The following is a 21,071-nucleotide window of genomic DNA, read 5'->3' as shown; positions in this document are numbered from 1 at the left end:
AGTCCAGGTAAATGCAATTCATTATACTTAATATTTTAAAACTTTAAAAATAAAATAAGTACATTCCTTGCGTGATTCCATGAACGCAATGTAAACTGGGACTTTTAGTTCGCCGATAGGCGAAGGCTGCGCTTTAAGTGGCTGTGCAAACTACATTTCCCAAGATGCTCCTCTCACTAACGCGGAAGTGTACGCTACTTGACGTCTGTCAAACTGTTATCAGGAATACACGCAAGTTGTGAGAGTGTTTTGTCACAGTAACGCGCCCTAAAGTCGAGTGAGGACGTGTGAAAATGGCCACTCTAGTATTCGTTAAGAATACAACAAAGGTTACGACGAGGCGATGTTTTATTTCAAATTTAAAGGGGCTTTTGAGAGCCGGAGAGTGCCATTCGTCTCGTTCGCCGCACATGAGTTCCTGGTCGTCCAGGACTACTGGCGTACGGTTCATGTCCCAAGGGACCGCAGGCAGAACGTCAGCCGGCGGACGGAGCAGCAGACGGGGAGCTCTGGCGCTGAGCGGGGCCGCTGCAGTCACTGCAACCGCTGCAGTCGCCGGCTTATTGGCCAACGTCAACCACTTCCAGCGGGCCGAGATGGCGACTGTGGTACCCCGAGCTGCAGAGGAGGACAAGAACCAGGAACAGGGGGACATCTTGGAGAGGTGTCAGGGATTCATGTCTCCTCCGGTCACTGACGTCGCCGTGCTGCAGGCGAGGAAAGGCGAGATGTGCACCAGGATGGAGATGCTCATCATGGAGACGCAGGCAGAGTTCTGCAAAGCTTTGGAGGCGGTGGACGGTGGGACGTTCACGGTGGATCGTTGGGAAAGAAAAGAAGGTGGGAGTCATTTTTGGATGATGAAGAGCACTCACTATTTTTGTATATATATGTTTATTATTAGGCCACTGTTGAATTTTCTGATTGTCACATTCCCTACATTTTCTGCATCAGCTTTACAGCATTTACAGACAATTTCTGTAGCAGTTCTCCATTTCTTGTGTTGTGTTTCAGGTGGTGGTGGGATCAGCTGCGTGATGCAGGATGGTGAAGTGTTTGAGAAAGCCGGAGTCAATGTGTCTGTGGTCTTCGGAAACTTGACTGAAGAGGCAGCCAAGCAGATGAGGAGCAGGGGCAAGGTCCTCAAAGGGAAAGATGGTAAGCACCTTCGGTTCACCATTATTTGGCAAATATTTGAACATTTCTGAGTTCGGGCAAAAGTCAAATAAAGTTAAAGTACTTGAAGTCTGACTGGCATGGAGAACATGAAAATCAAATGATATGAGAATTGTTTTTCTCAGGCAAGCTGCCATTCTGTGCTATGGGCGTGAGCTCCGTGATCCACCCCAAGAACCCGCACATCCCCACCGTGCACTTCAACTATAGATACTTTGAGATTGAGGAGGAAGACGGTAAGCGTGCCATTGTCTGCTCCTTGACGTCAGCAACCGTGTCTTCGTGTCTGTGACTCCATTCAGCTCATGAAAGAATCATCACCCTTGTATCCTCCCGCCCGTGCGTGCATGTTGTAGGCTCCAAACAGTGGTGGTTTGGTGGCGGCACAGACCTGACTCCAATCTACGTCAATCAAGAAGATGCATTTCACTTCCATAACACACTAAAGGAGGCCTGTGACAAGCACCACTCGCAATACTACCCCGACTTCAAGAAATGGTACAAAGAGATGCACGTCTGAGGGTGTGATGTCATCTCCGGAGATGCACAGGGTGTTCCTTGGCTGCATGATGCTGATAAGACAACAGTGTAGGAAAAGACCGTTAGGAACGTGGCTATCTGATGTACTTCAATGGGCGGCTCTTGTCAAGTAACGTCAATATTTAATGGCCATTTTATTCTGAGCACCTCTTAAATATAATGAGATAAAAAACAAGAGCTACATCGAGAATGTCAAATCTCAAGAGGATAAAGTCGTACTAATTCATGGTTCACTTCCCTTTGCCATCTTGTCAACGTGTGGTCTTACAGGTGTGACAGATACTTCTACGTCCGCCACAGAGGAGAGACTCGAGGCATCGGGGGGATCTTCTTCGACGACCTGGACGGCCCCAGTCAGGAGGAGGCTTTTGGTTTCGTCAAGAGCTGCGCTCGCACTGTGGTCCCCTGCTACCTGCCCATAATTTACAAACATCTCCGTGACCCTTTCACCGATGAGGAAAAGGACTGGCAGCAAGTGCGACGAGGAAGGTGAGCGTGTTGTGGGTCCTGTGGTGTTTGAGCCCAGTGAGACAGTAATAGGACCACCTGGAAAAGAAGGAAGATAAAATTACTATATTAATATTTTTAGGTTGAAAAGGTTGAAGTAATTTCATTGTAATATTGCATTTTCAAGATAAAAAATATATAGTTTTTACATTAACGAAATAGCATTGTAAGGATCGTCATATTTTTATGACATTTATGTTTTTTGTTTTTTTATTAGAAGAATAAAGTCTAATTCTCAAGATAAGTATTTGTGCTTCAGGTACGTGGAATTCAACTTGGTGTACGACAGGGGAGTGAAGTTCGGCTTGGCCACGCCGGGATCCCGAATTGAGAGCATCCTCATGTCCCTTCCCCTCACCGCCAGGTAAGCGGTGCGGCAGCGTCAAAGCCACCGACCGTGTCGCCGGTGTTACTCAGTTGACAGATTCAACCTTCCTCCTCAGGTGGGAGTACATGCACGAGCCCGCCGTCGGAACCCGAGAGGCCGAGATGCTGGAGGTGTTACGAAACCCAAAAGAGTGGCTGTGAGTCATTACATGTCAAAATGGACGCAACATCCATGTTGTGCTCGGTAACAGTGCTGTTTCTGCAGGAGGTTCCTTGACATGTTTTTTGTTGTTGTAATTACTGTTGTCAGTTACTGAAAGTTCAAGTAAAAAAAAAAAAAAAAGCAACCTTGCCTGTTGGCCATTTTGCTTGCTGTTGGTCACTCCAAATTGACACATCCCTTTGTGTTGTGCTAAATAGCTCGCCTTACTTGAAGCCTTTTTCTTTTTTACGTATATAATATCCCGTATGCGCCTCACGTACAATAAGGGCACTTCCTTACTATGAATATGTCAATATTTTAAGGTTCACTTGTTTTTCTGGCTGATTACTCAATATTTGGTTTAACCGTCAGATAAATATTTACCGTTGGGATCATGTTGCGTGCAAAGTTGGAAGGTCGATGCCCAAGGACAAATATTACAAATCTCACATTTAGCTGCTTGTTTGAAATAATTTAAACTAGAGGACGCAATTTCTGAGAAATTGCGTGTGAAGGCGAAGACGGTGAATAAAAAACCTGGGGAATGTTATGGAAGATCAGTAGGCATAAGCTGAATATAATTTATAGGTGGAACGGTTTGAATCTGTCAAAATATAGAAATTAGAAGGGTAAAATTAAATTTTATAAAAAAATTGTCGAAATTTTAAAGGTGAAAATGTGAATTTTTTAAACTTGGCAATTTTAGGAATGTTGAAAATCCTCGCCAATGTGAATTGAATGAGTTGACTGATGTGAATTTCAAATGGGAATAATGTAAATGTGCCATTAATAATGAATGGTGAAGATTTGGCTGAAAATATAAACATAAATGGTTTGCATAAAAGGTATAAGGTTAGTTTGAAGTTGACTTTTTTTATTACAAACCATTTCACACATTTGTACATGATAATAAAGACTTCTTACAGGTTCCCTTACATTTTGTATTTCCTCATTTTAGCTAAGGCATTGTGTAACCTGTGTGAGTTTAATAAACACAACTCACTTCAAGGTTATATAAAGTTGTGAGTGCTGAGTTTCATAGGTCAATTCACTTTTAAGAAAATAAAAGTAATCAGTGCTCAGTGTGTAAATATATTAGAATAAATTGCATTTCATGTATGTGACAAAATTGCATAAGTGTGCCTGGGTCTAACAACTATTGTTCAGTCAGAGGTGTCAAACTCAGTTTCCTCAAAGTTATGGTTTGACTGAAAAACATATAAACATAATTACCACAATTTTATTTCAAATTCATATTTACATCTGCATTTATTATTTTTATTTATAAAAAACAAAATTGATTTTGAAATAAGTCGAGCAAAAATTTTAGTGGACTGTTAAATTAAAAGAAGAGATTTGGCAAAATTAATTCCTTGAATAGCCATTTTTTTTACTTTATCAATCAAAAAAAACAATTCCAGTTAGCATGAAAATAACACTATTTTTTTAATTGGCTACATAAAACGAATGAATCTTGAATTTGACACCCATGATTGAAACTCTTTCCTTGCATTCACGCAGACATTTTAGCCTTAAGGCAAATTCCTCTCAATGGACCATTGTGTGATCACAACAGGCGAAAATAAAAAAAGAACATAACGTTGACCTTCGAATTGACAAAGTCCAAAAACGTTCTGAAGAGCTCATTGTGAGCTTTGATACAAGTGCCTTCATTTAGTTCTCAGCTACATTAGTATTAATACAAAGCAACCTTACTGTAATTTGACTTTCACACAGTCCGTATATACAGTAAGTGAAACCTCTACTTAGGAACTTAATTCGCTCTGTGATTGTGTTGTAAAATTAATGGTCCTTTTGAATCAGATGTGTTGCAACAGGAAGGAATAGAAAACATGCAGGACACCGCCCTCGAGGACCGGAGTTGCCTACCCATGGACTCTCGACAATAAGAAAATGGGTAAATAAAACGCACACACGTCACGTCACCTGATACGAAAGTCGAATTTGGTCCAAAAGAAGAGGCAAGAAAAATTTGAGGCGCCAATTTGTATCTTGGAATGTTCTCAAGTATAGTCATTCCTAAGCAGAGGTTACACTGTATTTATATTTTTATACATACACATATACATTACACATGCTTGACATGGTCCATTGTGGCATTAAATACGCAATCTTCCGTGAGATGCTTCCCCCAGAGCCTCATTTTCTGGGCATGTAAGGAGGCGCCGTCAACCTACGAGGGAAGCTTTGGGCACAAGGAAGATTTTCACAGTTGAGTGTAGCTTCAAAACAACTCGTCAAAAGCGGAACAAGGTGGGTCAACAACACAACAGGCAAGTTCTATATGACAAACAGATTCCTTAAAAACTGCACAAAACATAATTATGGACTGTATGGGAAGCCATGGGAGCCTTTATTGGATCTTTTTGCTGCCCAAAGATTATGATTCCAAATAAATGCTCAAATGGCTTTCCATCAACACCCACATGTGGAATTGTGATGCTGCATGTACAAATGAGCTCAAGCTGCTGCTTTCCTGATGAGCGCAGCTTCATTGAGTCGATGAAGCCGCCCGTTTTGCTCTCTCTTAACCGTGCCAGTAAAGTAGTAGTGTGAAATATTTGGCAAAGTAAAAGTAAAGCACGGATGAGTCTATTAGCATTGAGAAAAATCCTTCTGAGTGACAATTCCAAAAACTTTTTTCCTACTTTGTCCAGGTGATCGGTTGGACTTGCATGACAGCACGGATTTGCTGCATTCCCTTGCTTGGCGGTCCTTCCCAGAGGTTAGTGCAAATGTCGAGTGCTGGCGGACTTTGCATGGCGATGAGACAACGGTGCGTTTACTTCCTGCGGTTTCCGCTGGTGTTGACTATGTCCTCATACTGCGGCGGGGGCTCCGTCTCCACGCGGATGTCGGCGTGGCCCACCGCCTCCTCGTACGACGGCGGACGGTCGGCGGCGCTCCCTCGAATGGACGCCGCCTCCGAGCCCGGGTAACCCAAGGGGCTGCTGTGGACGCTGAGTTCCGACTGGTCGCCGTGGTGATAATCCCGCCCCCAGTGGTCCGTGGAGACCACTGACAGGACGTGGTCGTGGTGAGAGTGGACCAGGCTGGGGCTGGGCTGGGTGCGCTTGCGGGAGTGACAGCAAAACACGACGACGGCCACGGCCACCACGATGAACACCACCGTCAGCAGCGGCACGATCAGATAGAGGGAATGCACGCCGCCCACCACTGACTCCAGACCTCCAGAAGGGCTGCTCTCGCGCACGTACTCCTCCCAGAAGCGCCTCTGTCCACAATCACAACAGGAGGAATTGACAATTTATTCATCAGACATTATTGGGTGTTTATTCAATTTGAGGGAACACAAGGTGACAGAAATTCAAAGAGGTCAATGCAACACGTGTCACTTCTTAAATACTTTGTGTCTGAATCACTACAGCACAATATAGGAGACAACAATACCCTCAAGTGACGTCACGTAACCAACACAACTGTGCGTGACGTAACTCACCAGCTGCCAACAATAGTTGAGAGCAAAAACAAGCCCCCCACCCCCCCACATGCACCTGGTTGTTCTTCCTACTGACATTAATCTCTTCCTGGAAAAACACATGCACATTCATACAGTATGAATGGTGGTGTAGGATTCCATCTCATGACATATGAATGTGCTTAATTGCAGATCAGGGTTCAGACATTTCCAACAGAGCTGCTGTATTTGTTGATATATATTAGGGATTTGTAGAAAAACTTTTTAAATAATTATTTGTGTATTATTTTTAATATATATTGTTTGTCTGTTATATTCTGTATTACTATATTTGTATTTCAAAAGTGTTTATCAAACTCGTAGCCCTTTGCACTGATGCATGAAATCTTTCATAAAGGTTGATGACCCCTGTTATGAAAAAAGACAAAAATACTAATTTTACCAAACATAGGCCAAAAAATAGCAAAATCAGAGAAATTACTAATTTTATACAAACTATGTCAGGCATTTTGTGTCCTACTTTCTTACTTGAGAGTGACTATATCGGGAGGAGGCACTGTAGTTCGGATGGGAAGCGACATCAACATCATCAAATCTCACCGTTTTCTCGTCGTTTTCAAAAGCCTCGCGGGCCTCCTCGTAGGTGCAGATCTCCTCGCGGCACTCCCGTTGAATGTTGCCCTGTTTCATCTCTTCCAGGAGGTAGTTGGCCCTGGGCAGCCGCCGCAGCACCGAGTGGGCCGCGTCCGCCGGCAGGAACACTGGGGTCACGGTGGGAGGGAGAGAGCCGGAAAACTTTAGAATTTGTGAGAAAATGTAAGTCGAGGGAAAAAGCGGCGGTTGGGAGAAGACGACCCGGCGAGGGGCAACAGCGGGGAAGAGAACGAGAACAAATTAAGCAAAGAAAGTGTTTTCATAGAAAGAAGAGTGGGGCTCACATAGAACAAAAAGAGGAAGAGGGACACGGTTGCTGACGGAAACAAAGCCTATCCGGTGCCCACTTTTTTTTTTTTTTGCATCCTAACAAAAGCATCTTTAAATTTTGGCATCCTGCCATCTTGGGTTAAACGGTTAGGATGAACTTGATGTGACAACACTGCTCTGTTTCTCACATCTTGATAAAAACACCACATGCTTTGCCTGGTGTGTTACTTTTTAAACAAGTAATGACCATGTGACATAAAGATGTGATCTCAAAATAAACTCATGATACATAAATGTCATGAGAGGGAGTAGGAGAACTGCGTGTTGAATTAAAACAACAATAACAACAACCAGAAAGAACCAGCAGTTTGTTTGAAAACAAAGAAAATAAAAATACACAAAGAAGGGGGATCAAAGAAAATATAACTTATGGAATTGTGGGGATTAAAACCAGAGTGTAAAACAAAAGCAAACTTACCACTCCCCATGTTTCCTGTCAGTCTCCCCCGGGTGATTTATCTGCAAAAAAGTAAACACATTTTTAACTTGCTGATAATCGTCAGACAATAATTAACTGTGCCTCACAAGAAAAATAACATTATTTCTTTTTGGCATATTTTTATTCTCCAGAAAGTCGTTTAAACTAGATTAGGTGACCCTGAAGTAGTTTGTTGCAACCGATACAACAAATGGCAAAGTAACCCGCGATCCTAAGGAGGACAATCGATTTGTACAATGGATAAAATAATGATACTGTAAAATAATTTCGATAAAAGCAACGTCACAGTCAGCCTGGTGAGACATCTCTCGTCCCAGTGTGAGTGACCAATGGCGGCGACTGTCCACGCTTACTCATGGGCGGCTTCTGGGAATCGCACAAAACAGCCACCAGCAGCAGGATCACGAAAACAAAAGCCTCCCGTTATGCGACTACAACTATATCACGTTTTCTTTTAAAGTTGGCACTGAAAAAATCTGATGGGCTAAGCGCCGTTACATGCTGTCTGTGTCGTCCCCAATTCTGCATCGCAAAGCAGGGTTGAAGCTAGTACGTGACAAGCAACTGGGGGATGATTTCGGAAGCGTCAACGAATCAAAAAGTCAATACCCGTTATTCGCAAACTGGTTCTTTTGTCAGTAAATATTACGCGAGTATTACAATAGACAGACTCGCTTACCTTCTCCGCTCCCCAGAATGCGCATTTACGATTGCCTCATCTCCGCTGCCGCCCCCCCCAACCCGACTGTTGCTATGTTCACTGCGCATGCGCACAATTGTATGCGCTCAAGAGAACAAGACTCGGCTCATTAAAGTGACAGAAAGGAGACTAAAAAATAAAAACGCTGACAATATAACGACTGTCAGTTGTATCCATGTAAACGCCCATGTGAAAAACAGTAATTTACATAACAAAAAAAAAAAAAAAATCGAATAAACAAAACAAAAAACATCAACAGAAGCGGTGCATCTTGAGAGACACTGCAAAATTAAATCAAAACACTATCTGGAATAAATTCATACAATTTCACAGAATATTGTCTACAAAACCCCTGATGGGGAGCAATTCTGCCCCTGAGAAGGACCACACTCAATAATAGACTTTTTATTAAATGAAGTCATCTCATTTTATTTCATCGTATTTATATATTTACCATAAATGTATTATTTATTCATATAAAGGCCGGTCCGCGAAAATATTTCTGACACGTAACCGGTCCGTGGCGCAAAAAAGGTTGAGGACCAGATCTATTCGCTTGTGAGCTACTCCATAAAACCATATATATTCCAGACAATATGAGCGAGGCTTCCGTAGTGTAGTGGTTAGTGCTCTGGGCTCTCACCCCAGTGACCCGGGTTCGAATCTCAGCGGGGCCAAAAAATTTTATCATAGAAAATTTGCAACACAGTTGCCCGTGTGCTGCCCCATATAACCATACACCTCCCTAAAGCCTAGGGTTAGAGCTGGAGTTAGGGTTAGAGCTGGAGCTAGGGTTAGTTTTCGAGCTGGGGTTAGGGTTAAGGTTAGAGCTAGGATTATGGTTAGAGCTAGTGCTAGGGTTAGGGTTAGGGTTAGAGCTAGGGTTAGGGTTAGGGTTAGGGTTAGGGTTGGAGCTAGGGTTAGGGTTAGAGCTAGGGTAAGGGTTAGGGTTAGAGCTGGAGCTAGTGCTAGGGTTATGATTAGGGTTAGAGGTAGGGTTAGAGCTAGAGTTAGGGTTAGGGTTAGGGTTAGAGTAGGATTAGGGTTAGAGCTAGGGTTAGGACTATGGTTAGAGCTAGTGCAAGGGTTAGGGTTAGGGTTAGAGCTAGGGTTAGGTTAGGGTTAGAGCTAGGGTTAGGGTTGGAGCTAGGGTAAGGGTTAGGGTTAGGGTTAGGGTTAGGGTTAGAGCTAGGGTTAGGGTTAGGGTTAGGGTTAGGGTTGGAGCTAGGGTTAGGGTTAGGGTTAGAGCTGGAGCTAGTGCTAGGGTTATGATTAGGGTTAGAGGTAGGGTTAGAGCTAGAGTTAGGGTTAGGGTTAGGGTTAGAGTAGGATTAGGGTTAGAGCTAGGGTTAGGACTATGGTTAGAGCTAGTGCAAGGGTTAGGGTTAGGGTTAGAGCTAGGGTTAGGGTTAGGGTTAGGGTTGGAGCTAGGGTTAGGGTTAGAGCTAGGGTAAGGGTTAGGGTTAGAGCTGGAGCTAGTGCTAGGGTTATGATTAGGGTTAGAGGTAGGGTTAGAGCTAGAGTTAGGGTTAGGGTTAGGGTTAGAGTAGGATTAGGGTTAGAGCTAGGGTTAGGACTATGGTTAGAGCTAGTGCAAGGGTTAGGGTTAGGGTTAGGGTTAGAGCTAGGGTTAGGTTAGGGTTAGAGCTAGGGTTAGGGTTGGAGCTAGGGTTAGGGTTAGAGCTAGGGTAAGGGTTAGAGCTGGAGCTGGAGCTAGTGCTAGGGTTATGATTAGGGTTAGAGGTAGGGTTAGAGCTAGAGTTACCTTGACACCTGTGACCTTTGACCATGATATTTCCCTAATAAAGTGGCCTGTTATTAGGTACACTTGAAAATGGCGGTGTACCTAATGGAGTGTCCGTGTGCTTCCCTCGTTAAGTGCACCTGCGTGAAAAGTTTTAGCTCCTGCGGAACGTGAAAGGGGCTAAAACTTTTCACGCAGGTGCGCTTAACGAGGGTAACTTGGGAAACATATTGGAACGCGGCCCCCAAGGACTAGAGCTTAACACCTGTGACCTTTGACCATGATATTTCCCTAATAAAGTGGCCTGTTATTAGGTACACTTGAAAATGGCGGTGTACCTAATGGAGTGTCCGTGTGCTTCCCTCGTTAAGTGCACCTGCGTGAAAAGTTTTAGCTCCTGCGGAACGTGAAAGGGGCTAAAACTTTTCACGCAGGTGCGCTTAACGAGGGTAACTTGGGAAACATATTGGAACGCGACCCCGAGGACTAGAGCTTAACACCTGTGACCTTTGACCATGATATTTCCCTAATAAAGTGGCCTGTTATTAGGTACACTTGAAAATGGCGGTGTACCTAATGGAGTGTCCGTATGATTCCCTCGTTAAGTGCACCTGCGTGAAAAGTTTTAGCTCCTGCGGAACGTGAAAGTGACCAAAAAGTTTTCACGCAGGTGCGCTTAACGAGGGTAACTTGGAAAACATATTGGAACGCGGCCCCGAGGACTAGAGCTTGACACCTGTGACCTTTGACCATGATATTTCCCTAATAAAGTGGCCTGTTATTAGGTACACTTGAAAATGGCGGTGTACCTAATGGAGTGTCCGTGTGATTCCCTCGTTAAGTGCACCTGCGTGAAAAGTTTTAGCTACTGCAGAACATGAAATGAGCTAAAACTTTTCACGCAGGTGCGCTTAACGAGGGTAACTTGGAAAACATATTGGAACGCGGCCCCGAGGACTAGAGCTTGACACCTGTGACCTTTGACCATGATATTTCCCTAATAAAGTGGCCTGTTATTAGGTACACTTGAAAATGGCGGTGTACCTAATGGAGCGTCTGTGTGATTTCCTCGTTAAGTGCACCTGCGTGAAAAGTTTTAGCTCCCGCAGAACGTGAAAGGAGCTAAAACTTTTCACGCAGGTGCGCTTAACGAGGGTAACTTGGAAAACATATTGGAACGCGGCCCCTCGAGGACTGGAGGTCGACACCCCTGGTTTAAGTGAAAAGTGCCACACCCGCCCTCACCCCCACTTTCTGATTGGCTGTTTGATCTGTGACGTCACTCGGACACCCCATTAGGTACACCGCCATTTTTAGGTGTTCCTAATAACAGGCCAATTCATTAGGGAAAATTCATGGTCAAAGCTTAAATGAAAGTGAAAAGTGCCACACCCGCCCTCACCCCCACTTTCTGATTGGCTGTTTGATCTGTGACGTCACTCGGACACTCCATTAGGTACACTGTCATTTTCAGGTTCGTTCGCGAAGATTCACGAGTGAGTGACAGACAGCGTTGCTGCTATGCCAGCCGACACACGTTATGCCGACATTGATGTTTTAATGTTGTATTTGCTGGATTGTAGCCAATGGTGTTATTATACCGAATGTGTTTGTGATTGAATAAAAGGTTGAAAAAAAAAATTCATTATGCCGACATTTGTTATTTTGGGGGACACCACTCATATAACAACGTAAAACACATACATATTGTCATATAAAGCAGTTAACCAAATGTCTGATTATTATGTTTTAATTGGCGAATATAAAGACAAGGAATAAAACACCAGACAAGTTTTAACATAAATGTTTATTAAAATAATAATAATAATAATAATAATAAAAGTACATTTCAGACCAGCAATCTAATGAGAAATTGCAGTAGATATATTGGATAACAATATTTAGGCGTGTATATGCATACACGTTATTTAAAAACTACTGTAAGTGTTATAAAATAAAGATTACCCAAAGAGAAGCATAATCTCCCCGCTGTTGCATAACGGCGCATCCTTTCATGCAATAAAGTTAGTCGTTAGCTAGGAGAAAACGAGCACAAGAGAAGTGGTGTTTCAGTGTGTAGTTCTTTCTTTCCTTGGCAAATCGTTTATCTACATTCTGGCTCACGTTCATTCACTGAATTCACGGCAGGAGCCGCAACACGTTCACTGACTGATCCGTTGATGCACGGGAAGGCAGTTCACTCATTGACTCGTTCGCGAACGGGAAAGTCAGGACTCGTTCCCTCACTGATCCGTTCTCGCGATGAACAGGAAATAGAAATCACTCACTCGTTCACTCACAGATCCGTTCAGTATGTGAACGGGAAATGCAATTTACTGATTCGTTCGTGAACAGGAAGTTACGTCACTTTCTTCTTCGTTTTGTTTTACGGTGAGGTGGCACCAGCCTCAATGCGCATTACCGACATCTACTGTGTGGAACAAGTTACGTTATTGCATGTTGGTTGAAGTCATAATAACTGAAAAAAGAACGAATCACCTTCTCGTTCACTGAAAAGGTTTGATCTTTTGAACAAATCGTTCACTCACAAGCCAACACTACAGTTCATCAACCCCCTGTTGTGTAGTTGTATTGTTTGATGTATATGGGTTGTTCCCACGGGATGTTGTAATATAGAGAAAAATGTGTGCGTTGCCGTTGTCGACATTACCGTGTGTTTACTTGATTGTTTTTTTTGTCTGGTGTATTGCTTAGTTGTGTGTGTTATTGAAGTATTAAAAAAAAAAAAAAAAAAATGGATCAGTGTGTGTGTGTGTGTGTGGGGGGGGGGGGGGGGGGGGTTTAGAGTGAACTGATTCTAAAGATTCAGTTCACTTAAAATAACTGGAATGCACATCACTATCCCCCAGCTCGACTGGTGCTATGCTCACTGCGCATGCGCACAACTAAGCGCTCAAGAGAACAAGACTCGGCTCATTAAAGTGACAGAAAGGAGAATAAAAAATAAAAACGCTAACAATATAACGACCGTCAGTTGTATTCATGTAAACGCTCATGTGAAAAACAGTAATTCTCATAAGAAAAAAGAAATAAGAAAAATCTAATAAACAAAACAAAAAACATCAAACATTTATATTTAACAGAAGCGGTGCATTTTGAGAGACACACTGCAAAACTAAATCAAAAGACTATTTGGAATAAATTCATACAACTTCACAGAATATTGTCAACAAAACCCCTGATGGGGAGCAATTCTGCCCCTGAATAGGACCACACCCAAGAATAGACTTTTTATTAAATGAAGTGTGTTTAAGTCAGTTTAACATTAATTGGCCGTCATTAACTTCGTCGGTTTACTTAATGTTGACTTTATACGTGTGGATGACATTGACTATACCATTGGGTAACATTAACCTTTCAATTGTATGATAATTTATGCTCTATTACACCACATCACTAACACCAACAAATCAATCAGAATTTGTATTATTATTCAAATTTCGTATTATCTTTACGGCCTTAGTGCATAACACAAGATATCTAGTAGGTATAGTATAGTAAGTCATCTAACGTAATTACAGCAACCAATATAGGAGAAGAGCAGGTTGACACATGAAATACGGTTACCACGGCAACCATAGTCAGTCACAGTCAGTGGAATTTTGACAAGTCGTCTAGAGTCTGGCTCTATATGTCTAAGTGTCAGTGCACTTTCCCTTCTGAAAGTCTATTTCAGGAAAATTAGCCATGCCCTTCGGCAGGTCGGCAATATCATCTTGAAAGAAATTGATATTGTTTTGAAATTTGATGACAGTTTTTAACATTTATAAACACAATGTAGTAAAAATGTCCATCTTATCATGTTTACAGCCGACCTAAGTCCCTCTCAACAACCTCTATAAATACACTGCCCCGCATCTCACCTTTGCTTTTCCCCATTCACATTAACTAACTACTGAGCTGTGGCTCTTTATTGACTGCTGTGGAAAAGCCAAGAGTTGCTAGTTTGCACCCTAACGATATATCTTTTGCTTAATGTTCTGTGTCAGTCAAAGGAAATGGACTTCTTTCCCAGCAGTGACAATTTGGACCAACCACAAGCAAGTGTAGACAAATATATGATAGCATCCTGTCTGTGTGGTTTAGTTATGCAATTACAGATTTTCTTTTATAACGCAATTTCCAGTCTTCCCCAAAACAAATTAATAGCAGATCACATAGGCCTGTGCTGCTGTGCAGCTAACATTTTCAATCCAGCTGTGATAGGCTGTTGAACAATCGACGGGCCATCAATCAAAATCACATCATTATTCCTTCATAAATTTTAATGTCTTGGGTGATAAACAAGTCAGCATTAATATTTCACAACGCTGAAATAGCTACTATGTTATGGGACTTTAATGGTGGAAAGGGCTTTGGAATTATTTATCTATCCATAAGCCCTTAAACAGGGGTGTGCATACTTTTTATAGCCCCTGTGGGTGGGCACTAGGACCTAGCGGGGGCACCGCGCATGTTATTTCAGCGCTTTCATTCTCCTCAGTCAGGAGCAGAAGCAGCACGGGAGTCCTCCGGAGTTGGAACAGCAGCGACTGAGCATCTTCCCATCACAACAAACTGTTTAGAGGGCGTAACACCCCGAGTTAAACTCGTTTATGTGCTCCAAGTGATCACGTTGAGCACCCTTGTGCTCTTTTTGAATGACCCAAAGACACCTTGAGGCATGTCTTCATCCGTGAGCGGGACAGAGGAGGTGCGCGTGTCGGCGTTGACGCCCCTGAAGTTGGTGGGGCTGCTTTGCGTCTTCCTCGCCTTGTGCCTGGACGTGGGTGCCGTGTTGAGCCCGGCGTGGGTCACGGCGGACGATCAGTACTACCTATCCCTCTGGGACTCCTGTTGGAAACCCGTCAGCTCGGCGGAGTGGTCCTGCAATAGCACGCTGGCCACGGGTGAGAAGCACATTAAAAACACTTGGTTGTTTTAAAGAAAGTGAAATCAATGCGCTATTCATATTTAAATGATGCAAGAGTGCAAGGATAACAAAGAGACTGGGAAATGTGCAGATGGTTTCTGGGGGGGTGACAATTTGGGAAGATCGGCCATGAGAGACTTTAAATAATTTTCCAGTTAATTTAAATTGTTTGCACATGAAAGAGAAGAGTGAACAATAGACTGCTCACGTGGGAAATAAACTTTTTTTTTTTTAATAGAGTGAAATCAAAGTCTGGTGAGAGTGGGACACCTTTCTATTTAAATGTGGGCTAAGCTTTTCTTTAAATATTTGTCTTGGAAATGATGTGGGAATTTATCAGCGCCATGGAGCGCTCCAGCTGGGGTTTCATTTGGCCTATTGTTACTCGCAAAATGAGCCTTTTGTGCGTCTCCTCACTGGCCCACAAGCGAGGGCAACTCCGAGTCTGAGGACTCCCCCCAGAGATCCAGATGCCTGGAGATTAGTAACCTGGGAAACAAGTGCAGCGCTCTAGAAATGCCTATTTTCCCACTGTTAAGGAAGCCACGATATGGAGCTGTCACTTGAAATTCAATGCATGAAGGGATAGCACAGCATGTTAAAATGGTACTTGTCAGGTTTTATCAGGTCTGTAGTGTGACTATCTATATCATTTACAGAATGCAGCTGTAAAATAAATTTCTTATTTAAGCAGGCTGTGCTGTTTAGAACTAGAGGTGTCAAAATTAATCGATTCATCGACAACCAATTGATTATCAAATGAATCACCTTATATTTTGATAATCGCCATTTTTGACTACTGATTGCCCAAACCTTCTGATTTTAGACATTTGCAAACTTCTGCCTTTACAATGGAAACAATGACCATCAATCATACCTGTCTGATATCGTTGATCTGTTGTTTAGTTGTTGTTTTTTTTATCACTAAGTAATATAAAATAAACAAAAATAATTGCTTAATAAACGGTAATTGGGAAAAATATGTTAATACACTAATGCAAATATAATACCATATATATATATATATATATATATATATATATATATATATTGAAATTAAGAACAAAGAAGAATGTAATGCTTTTTTCTTTGTTATAAAATCTGCTGATAGTTCTGTGTTGGAATCTTGGGTCGGACATTCCTGCATGAAATTTGCATGTTCTTTACATGTTTCCTACCCCCACATTCCAAAATCATATATTAGGTTAGAATTCAGATTTTCTGCAGGTATAAAAGGTGAGTGTGAATGGTTCAGTCCAGGGTGTACTCAAGTTAGCTTGGTTAGGAAAATAAATGGACTGATAATTAAATAATAATAAAAACTGATAATTAGATAATTAAAATCCTAATTCAATTCTAACATATTGTGTTCGACCTTGGAGGTTGTACTGTGTCTAAATGTATCTGGAATTCATTTCAATTGTTTTTGCTTATGTTTGGACTTTTGAGGTGAGCCGTGAACAATGTCTTTGTTCCCCTGACAAACTGTTGTCTTCCTGTTGAAGAGTTGACTAACTGTGGGTCAGGCAGGCCGCAACATTTCTCTTCTCCGGTGCAGACAAGTGCTCTATGGTGCCATATAAAGACATGTAGCCTCCGCATACCAACAACAAAGTCAACCGGCCATTTCCTCTGGCCGCCGGACCTCCACCGGATTATTATATATATATATATATATATTTATAAATGGATAGTATATATATGGACTAAATATAAATAAATTGATAAATATAAAATATATACGTATATATACACACACACACATATATATATATATATATATATATATATGGACTAAATATGAATAAATAGATACATATAAAATATATACATACTTATACGTATGTACACATATACATACATACGTACATACATATATACATACATACATACATACATACATACATAGTACCTACATGCATGCATGCATACATACATACATACATACATACATACATACATACATACATACATACATACATACATATACATACATACATACATGCAATACATACATACATACATACATACATACATACATGTAAAAAATCTTAAGTACTTAATCGAAAGTTTGCCTACACACAGAAGGAGGAATGTGTGACGCTCATGTAAGCGAGTACTGTGTGTGTGAGGATATCAAGTGGGTGTGACATGAGCGAATGAATGTGGATATGATGTGTGAGCAGGTCCAGCGTGTAATTGTTTTGGTTCTGTATTTGGGAGATTGCATTATCGCAGCTATCTAGAAGGGATAAGGGCTCGGTGTGCTGCTTTGCTTAATTGAACAACTTCCTGTTTACTGTGTGGTTTGCATGTGTGTGTGCGTGTGCGTGTGTGTGTGTGACAGTCAGACTTGAGGCTCTTCAATAACACGCATCTTCGCCTTTTTTTGTAAGAAAAACACTAAATTGGCGCCCAAGAGGACTTTTTGCCTATAAGTCAATGCTCTGATTGGCTCTTGAGTGGAGTATCTCCTTTTCCATCTGTCATCAGACCAGCTATAGATTAATGCTTTGGCACTTTCCCGCTTGTCAAGCCTTTAAGCGCTCGAGCTCTTGCTGTGTGGTTCGGTTCCAAATCTGAAATGAGAGCATCCTGCACACTGATAAGGCTTCCGCTTGACGTTGCAGTTTGAAGACATGATGGAGCTGTAGGCACCAAACTGACCCAGAGAGGAGGATGCTTGAGATGAGCAAAAGTATTGGGACAACTGGCAGGAATTGGAAGATTGACAATTTACTGCTATGTGTGTTGTTTTGAATTTTTTTATATAATGTATTACTTTTTCTTGCTTAGCCAATATCACTCATTAGATGGCAAATAATTTAAGATCAGCCTAGTTTTTGCTGGCAATTATTAAAGGTGAAATTCTCATTCATCCCGTTTTGTACGCCTATAAAAAGTGATGGCTGTTCATTTTATAAAGTCATAGATGGATGTTTTACTTTTGTACCATAATGTCATCTACATTTTCAGTAAAAATACTCCAAAACCAAACAGCTTCCGAGCATAAGAATAGAGTTTCAATAACTTTATATTGCACCTTTCAAGAAAGCCGAGGATGCTTTTAAATGGAATAGACAACTAAACTATAAATAGCAACACAGCACTTCTTGCTAAAAAAAAAACCCCTGCAATAAATAATTTACAACTGTTCTTTAACTCTGTTCATATAATTCAGAGGGTCATAACACCTCAGGGTCAAGCCACTTAGACCTTTACAGTGATAGGGCTGCTCCATCTGTAGTGGGGCCTCATGTTATTGTAAACCAGAGGGAAAGATTGCTCTGCTTTTTGTGGGCTTACTCTTAACATCCTGTGGTGACAAGGCCCATTATAAACAAAAAATCCTGAACCATATTTGGTCAGAAGTAGTTAGTGTTTGTTTATATTTCAGCTGCTTGGCCCCCGGTTCCCCTCCGACAAGAGTGGGAACTCCTTAAGCAGCTTACGTTCCATCAATTTGCTGGTGGAGTTTTTTTTTTTAATCATTTTCTGCCTGAGAAGAACAGATATATTCTTTGGAACAACTCCCTGACTTCCATAGCAAACAATGAAAGTTGCCATCAAGTCTTTCATGAGGCTTGCAAGACACTTTGGCTTCCTGCACCTGTTTACATGCAGCTCTTCTCTTTCTGCAATGCAGGCCAAGGCTGTTATCGGAGACTTCCTCTACAGTTAACAAGCCATGGATAATTAGGCCTGTAAATCAGCACCTAGTGGACACTTTGCCTCTATAACATGGCCAACATACTATATATACTTAAAGGCCACAGCATTGGAAACACTATTTAACGCTACTACTGTGTGGTTTTATTTCAAGTCATTTGAGGATGTTTTTCTTTTACTGAAGTGACACATAAACAAGCACTTGAGAGTTTATGAGGGCAAATCATTGAATATTCATCCCCTGGCAAAGGTCGTCTCCTCATCTCAAACTAACTTTTTTTTTTTTTTTTTCCACAAACAAGCATCAAGTGAAGGCTTCAGTGACAACACTCAAAATTTCCCTGCCTGGCAAAAAGCCACCTTTGCTTTTCACACAGAACCCAGCCAACAGTGATATTGCACGACTTGGATGGATAATTACACAACTTTGTGTGTCGAGTGTGTCCAACATACACCGACAAACTCTGTCCTGGCTTTGCTCGTACTTTTGACAGGCAGAATATTAACGGGCGACCTCATGTCCAGCGAGATTGTTTCCCATTTAGAAAGAACAGGAAGCGGGAGAGAAATGTCAGGTTATCTTCCCCTCCCTGAAAGAAATGCTGAGAATGCTGCTGAGCTGGCATCTGTCAACTGGGATGGATACTCATTATCCGAGTCACCTCAAAGATACGCTTTTTTTTTTTTTTTCGCCGCCCATATTGGCGTCTTCCACCGAAGCAGTAAAAGCAGCACGTTCACATTCTCGTTATAACCACAAATAGTTTTATCAAAACTGTGGTTATGAATAAGCGGGCGGAGTCGTTTCACTTTAGTGTGATCCTCCTTCACTGATACTTGATGTGATATCTGTGTGCCTCACCTCTCTTGATCTAACCCGTTTCTCTGATGTCCTCGTGCAGACTGGCAGATCGCCACGCTGGCCCTGCTGTTGGGAGGAGTTGCACTCACTATGCTCTCCTTCTTGGTGGCCCTTGCGGCCTTGTGCTGCAGTTCCAGGAGTCGCTGCTACAAGCCCGTGGCTATCATGCTCTTCTCTGCAGGTACTGGAATGTGGGAAAATGTGAAAAAAAAAGCACGACAAAAAGTCATTTTGTGCCAAATTAAATGTGACCTGTGTGTTGTCATGTAAATAATGGCGCTTTCCCACTTACCTTCGCAGTGGTCCTCCAGACATGCAGCCTTGTCTTGTTCCCCGTCAAGTTCATCGAGGCGGTCACTCTGAGGGTGTACCACGAGTTCAACTGGGGCTACGGCCTGGGCTGGGGATCCACCATCTTCTCCTTCGGAGGGGCCATACTCTATTGCCTCAATTCCAGGCACTATGAAGACTACTATTAGAACACGGAAGAAGAGGAACATGATGCCGGCTTGAACTTTTGGTCACACAGCATGACCACGGGGCTGAATAACAGCAAAAACAAAATATTTGAAACACAGCCTAGGGCTCCAGACTGACCCGAAACAACGATGATGGCATTTTGCCTCTAAAATTTAAGACAGTGCATTTTTGCATTTGCTCGCAGGTGTGTGTCCAATAAATTGAGTTATTTTTTATTCTTGAAAAAAAAAAGAAAGTATATATACATACAAAAAAATAAATAAAATATATATATCTTTATATATATCTATTTACATATATATATTTATATATATATTAAAAAAAAATATATATATATATAGATATATAAATATATTTATATATATATTAAAAGCTCGGCAGTCTGGAGCCCTGTAGTCAGATGCATGAGAATCATGTCAATTTCAAAGAATATGTACTGACACATTCCATCTTTGTGATTTTGAATAAAAGGTGGGGGAAAGGAATCCACAATCTGACATAGGGTAGATAGCATCACTCAGGTACACCAAATAGTGTGATTCTATCTATCTTGTTTGTGATAAGGTCCTTCCTTAAACTGTTCCCACAAGGCCACTAATTCGAACTGAAGCACCAAGTCCAACTCCTGATTGATAAACTGAGTAAGAAGTGTGAGTGGCTATTTTTTGTCGACATAGTGTATGTTTCCTTCCCCTGGAACGTCAAGAAGAATTAGGTAGGCAATCTGTGCAGAACAGATGGATCCATTGACCCCATGTGAAGATGAATGTGTTGACTGAATCAACCAATCAGAGCCAAGATGGGAAAATACAAGCAGAAAATCAACTAAATTCCCTAATCAGGGAAGTAATGGCTCCAGGAAGGAAAATGTCCTATTGAGATGACATCCTGAGGACGTGCCAAATAAAAAGGAGCCTTAGTCAAAACACGGCACTCCCAAGGAAACGCGACATTCCTTTTGGTCTTCTCACAAACTGTTCGTCAGCATATCCTTATGACGGTGGTGTATTTGAACATATCAAAATCTGAACCGATGGGAAGGAAGATG

At 41.9% G+C, this 21,071-nt stretch overlaps 3 protein-coding genes across 4 annotated transcripts; 2 read left to right on the top strand and 1 right to left on the bottom strand.

Moving 5' to 3' along the window:
* Positions 1–187: 187 nt before the first annotated feature.
* On the top strand, positions 188–3,687 carry cpox (coproporphyrinogen oxidase). 2 transcript variants are annotated; one of them, XR_005097665.1, is made up of 8 exons: positions 188–840; positions 1,015–1,158; positions 1,302–1,412; positions 1,533–1,674; positions 1,987–2,205; positions 2,483–2,587; positions 2,667–2,829; positions 2,930–3,687. XR_005097665.1 is itself a non-coding variant. In XM_037248893.1 (7 exons), the coding sequence occupies exons 1-7, from the start codon at positions 294–296 to the stop codon at positions 2,749–2,751; spliced, it is 1,353 nt and encodes a 450-aa protein (XP_037104788.1). In that variant the 5' UTR covers positions 188–293; the 3' UTR covers positions 2,752–3,687. The 2 variants fall into 2 exon arrangements, 1 of the variants encoding a protein (XP_037104788.1); XM_037248893.1 differs by having other exon boundaries at positions 2,667–3,687.
* Positions 3,606–8,416, bottom strand: prrg1 (proline rich Gla (G-carboxyglutamic acid) 1). Its single transcript, XM_037248911.1, has 4 exons — positions 8,315–8,416; positions 7,615–7,655; positions 6,813–6,973; positions 3,606–6,008 (listed from the first exon to the last, which is right to left on the bottom strand). Exons 2-4 carry the CDS (start codon positions 7,622–7,624, stop codon positions 5,556–5,558), a joined length of 624 nt encoding a protein of 207 aa, XP_037104806.1. The 5' UTR covers positions 7,625–7,655; positions 8,315–8,416; the 3' UTR covers positions 3,606–5,555.
* Positions 8,417–14,572: 6,156 nt separating this feature from the next.
* Positions 14,573–20,285, top strand: tmem47 (transmembrane protein 47). Its single transcript, XM_037248914.1, has 3 exons — positions 14,573–14,989; positions 19,584–19,724; positions 19,844–20,285. The coding sequence occupies exons 1-3, from the start codon at positions 14,764–14,766 to the stop codon at positions 20,020–20,022; spliced, it is 546 nt and encodes a 181-aa protein (XP_037104809.1). The 5' UTR covers positions 14,573–14,763; the 3' UTR covers positions 20,023–20,285.
* Positions 20,286–21,071: the final 786 nt, after the last annotated feature.

Source organism: Syngnathus acus, chromosome 4 (genome assembly GCF_901709675.1).
Source record: "Syngnathus acus chromosome 4, fSynAcu1.2, whole genome shotgun sequence".
NCBI lineage: Eukaryota > Metazoa > Chordata > Actinopteri > Syngnathiformes > Syngnathidae > Syngnathus > Syngnathus acus.
This window is presented reverse-complemented; position numbering and strand designations above follow the sequence as displayed.

What these genes read in the sequence shown, in the direction of transcription:
- prrg1 (XM_037248911.1), bottom strand. An exon ending in TTGAAAACGACGAGAAAACG is followed by an intron (nt 6,009 to 6,812) that starts GTGAGATTTGAT and finishes GATTGTGGACAG; the next exon opens with AGGCGCTTCTGGGAGGAGTA.
- tmem47 (XM_037248914.1), top strand. Translation starts at nt 14,764, where the DNA reads ATGTCTTCATCCGTGAGCGGGACAGAGGAGGTGCGCGTGTCGGCGTTG. An exon ending in CAATAGCACGCTGGCCACGG is followed by an intron (nt 14,990 to 19,583) that starts GTGAGAAGCACA and finishes GTCCTCGTGCAG; the next exon opens with ACTGGCAGATCGCCACGCTG. An exon ending in TATCATGCTCTTCTCTGCAG is followed by an intron (nt 19,725 to 19,843) that starts GTACTGGAATGT and finishes TTACCTTCGCAG; the next exon opens with TGGTCCTCCAGACATGCAGC.
- cpox (XM_037248893.1), top strand. Translation starts at nt 294, where the DNA reads ATGGCCACTCTAGTATTCGTTAAGAATACAACAAAGGTTACGACGAGG. An exon ending in TACCCCGACTTCAAGAAATG is followed by an intron (nt 1,675 to 1,986) that starts GTACAAAGAGAT and finishes GTGGTCTTACAG; the next exon opens with GTGTGACAGATACTTCTACG. An exon ending in CAGCAAGTGCGACGAGGAAG is followed by an intron (nt 2,206 to 2,482) that starts GTGAGCGTGTTG and finishes TTTGTGCTTCAG; the next exon opens with GTACGTGGAATTCAACTTGG.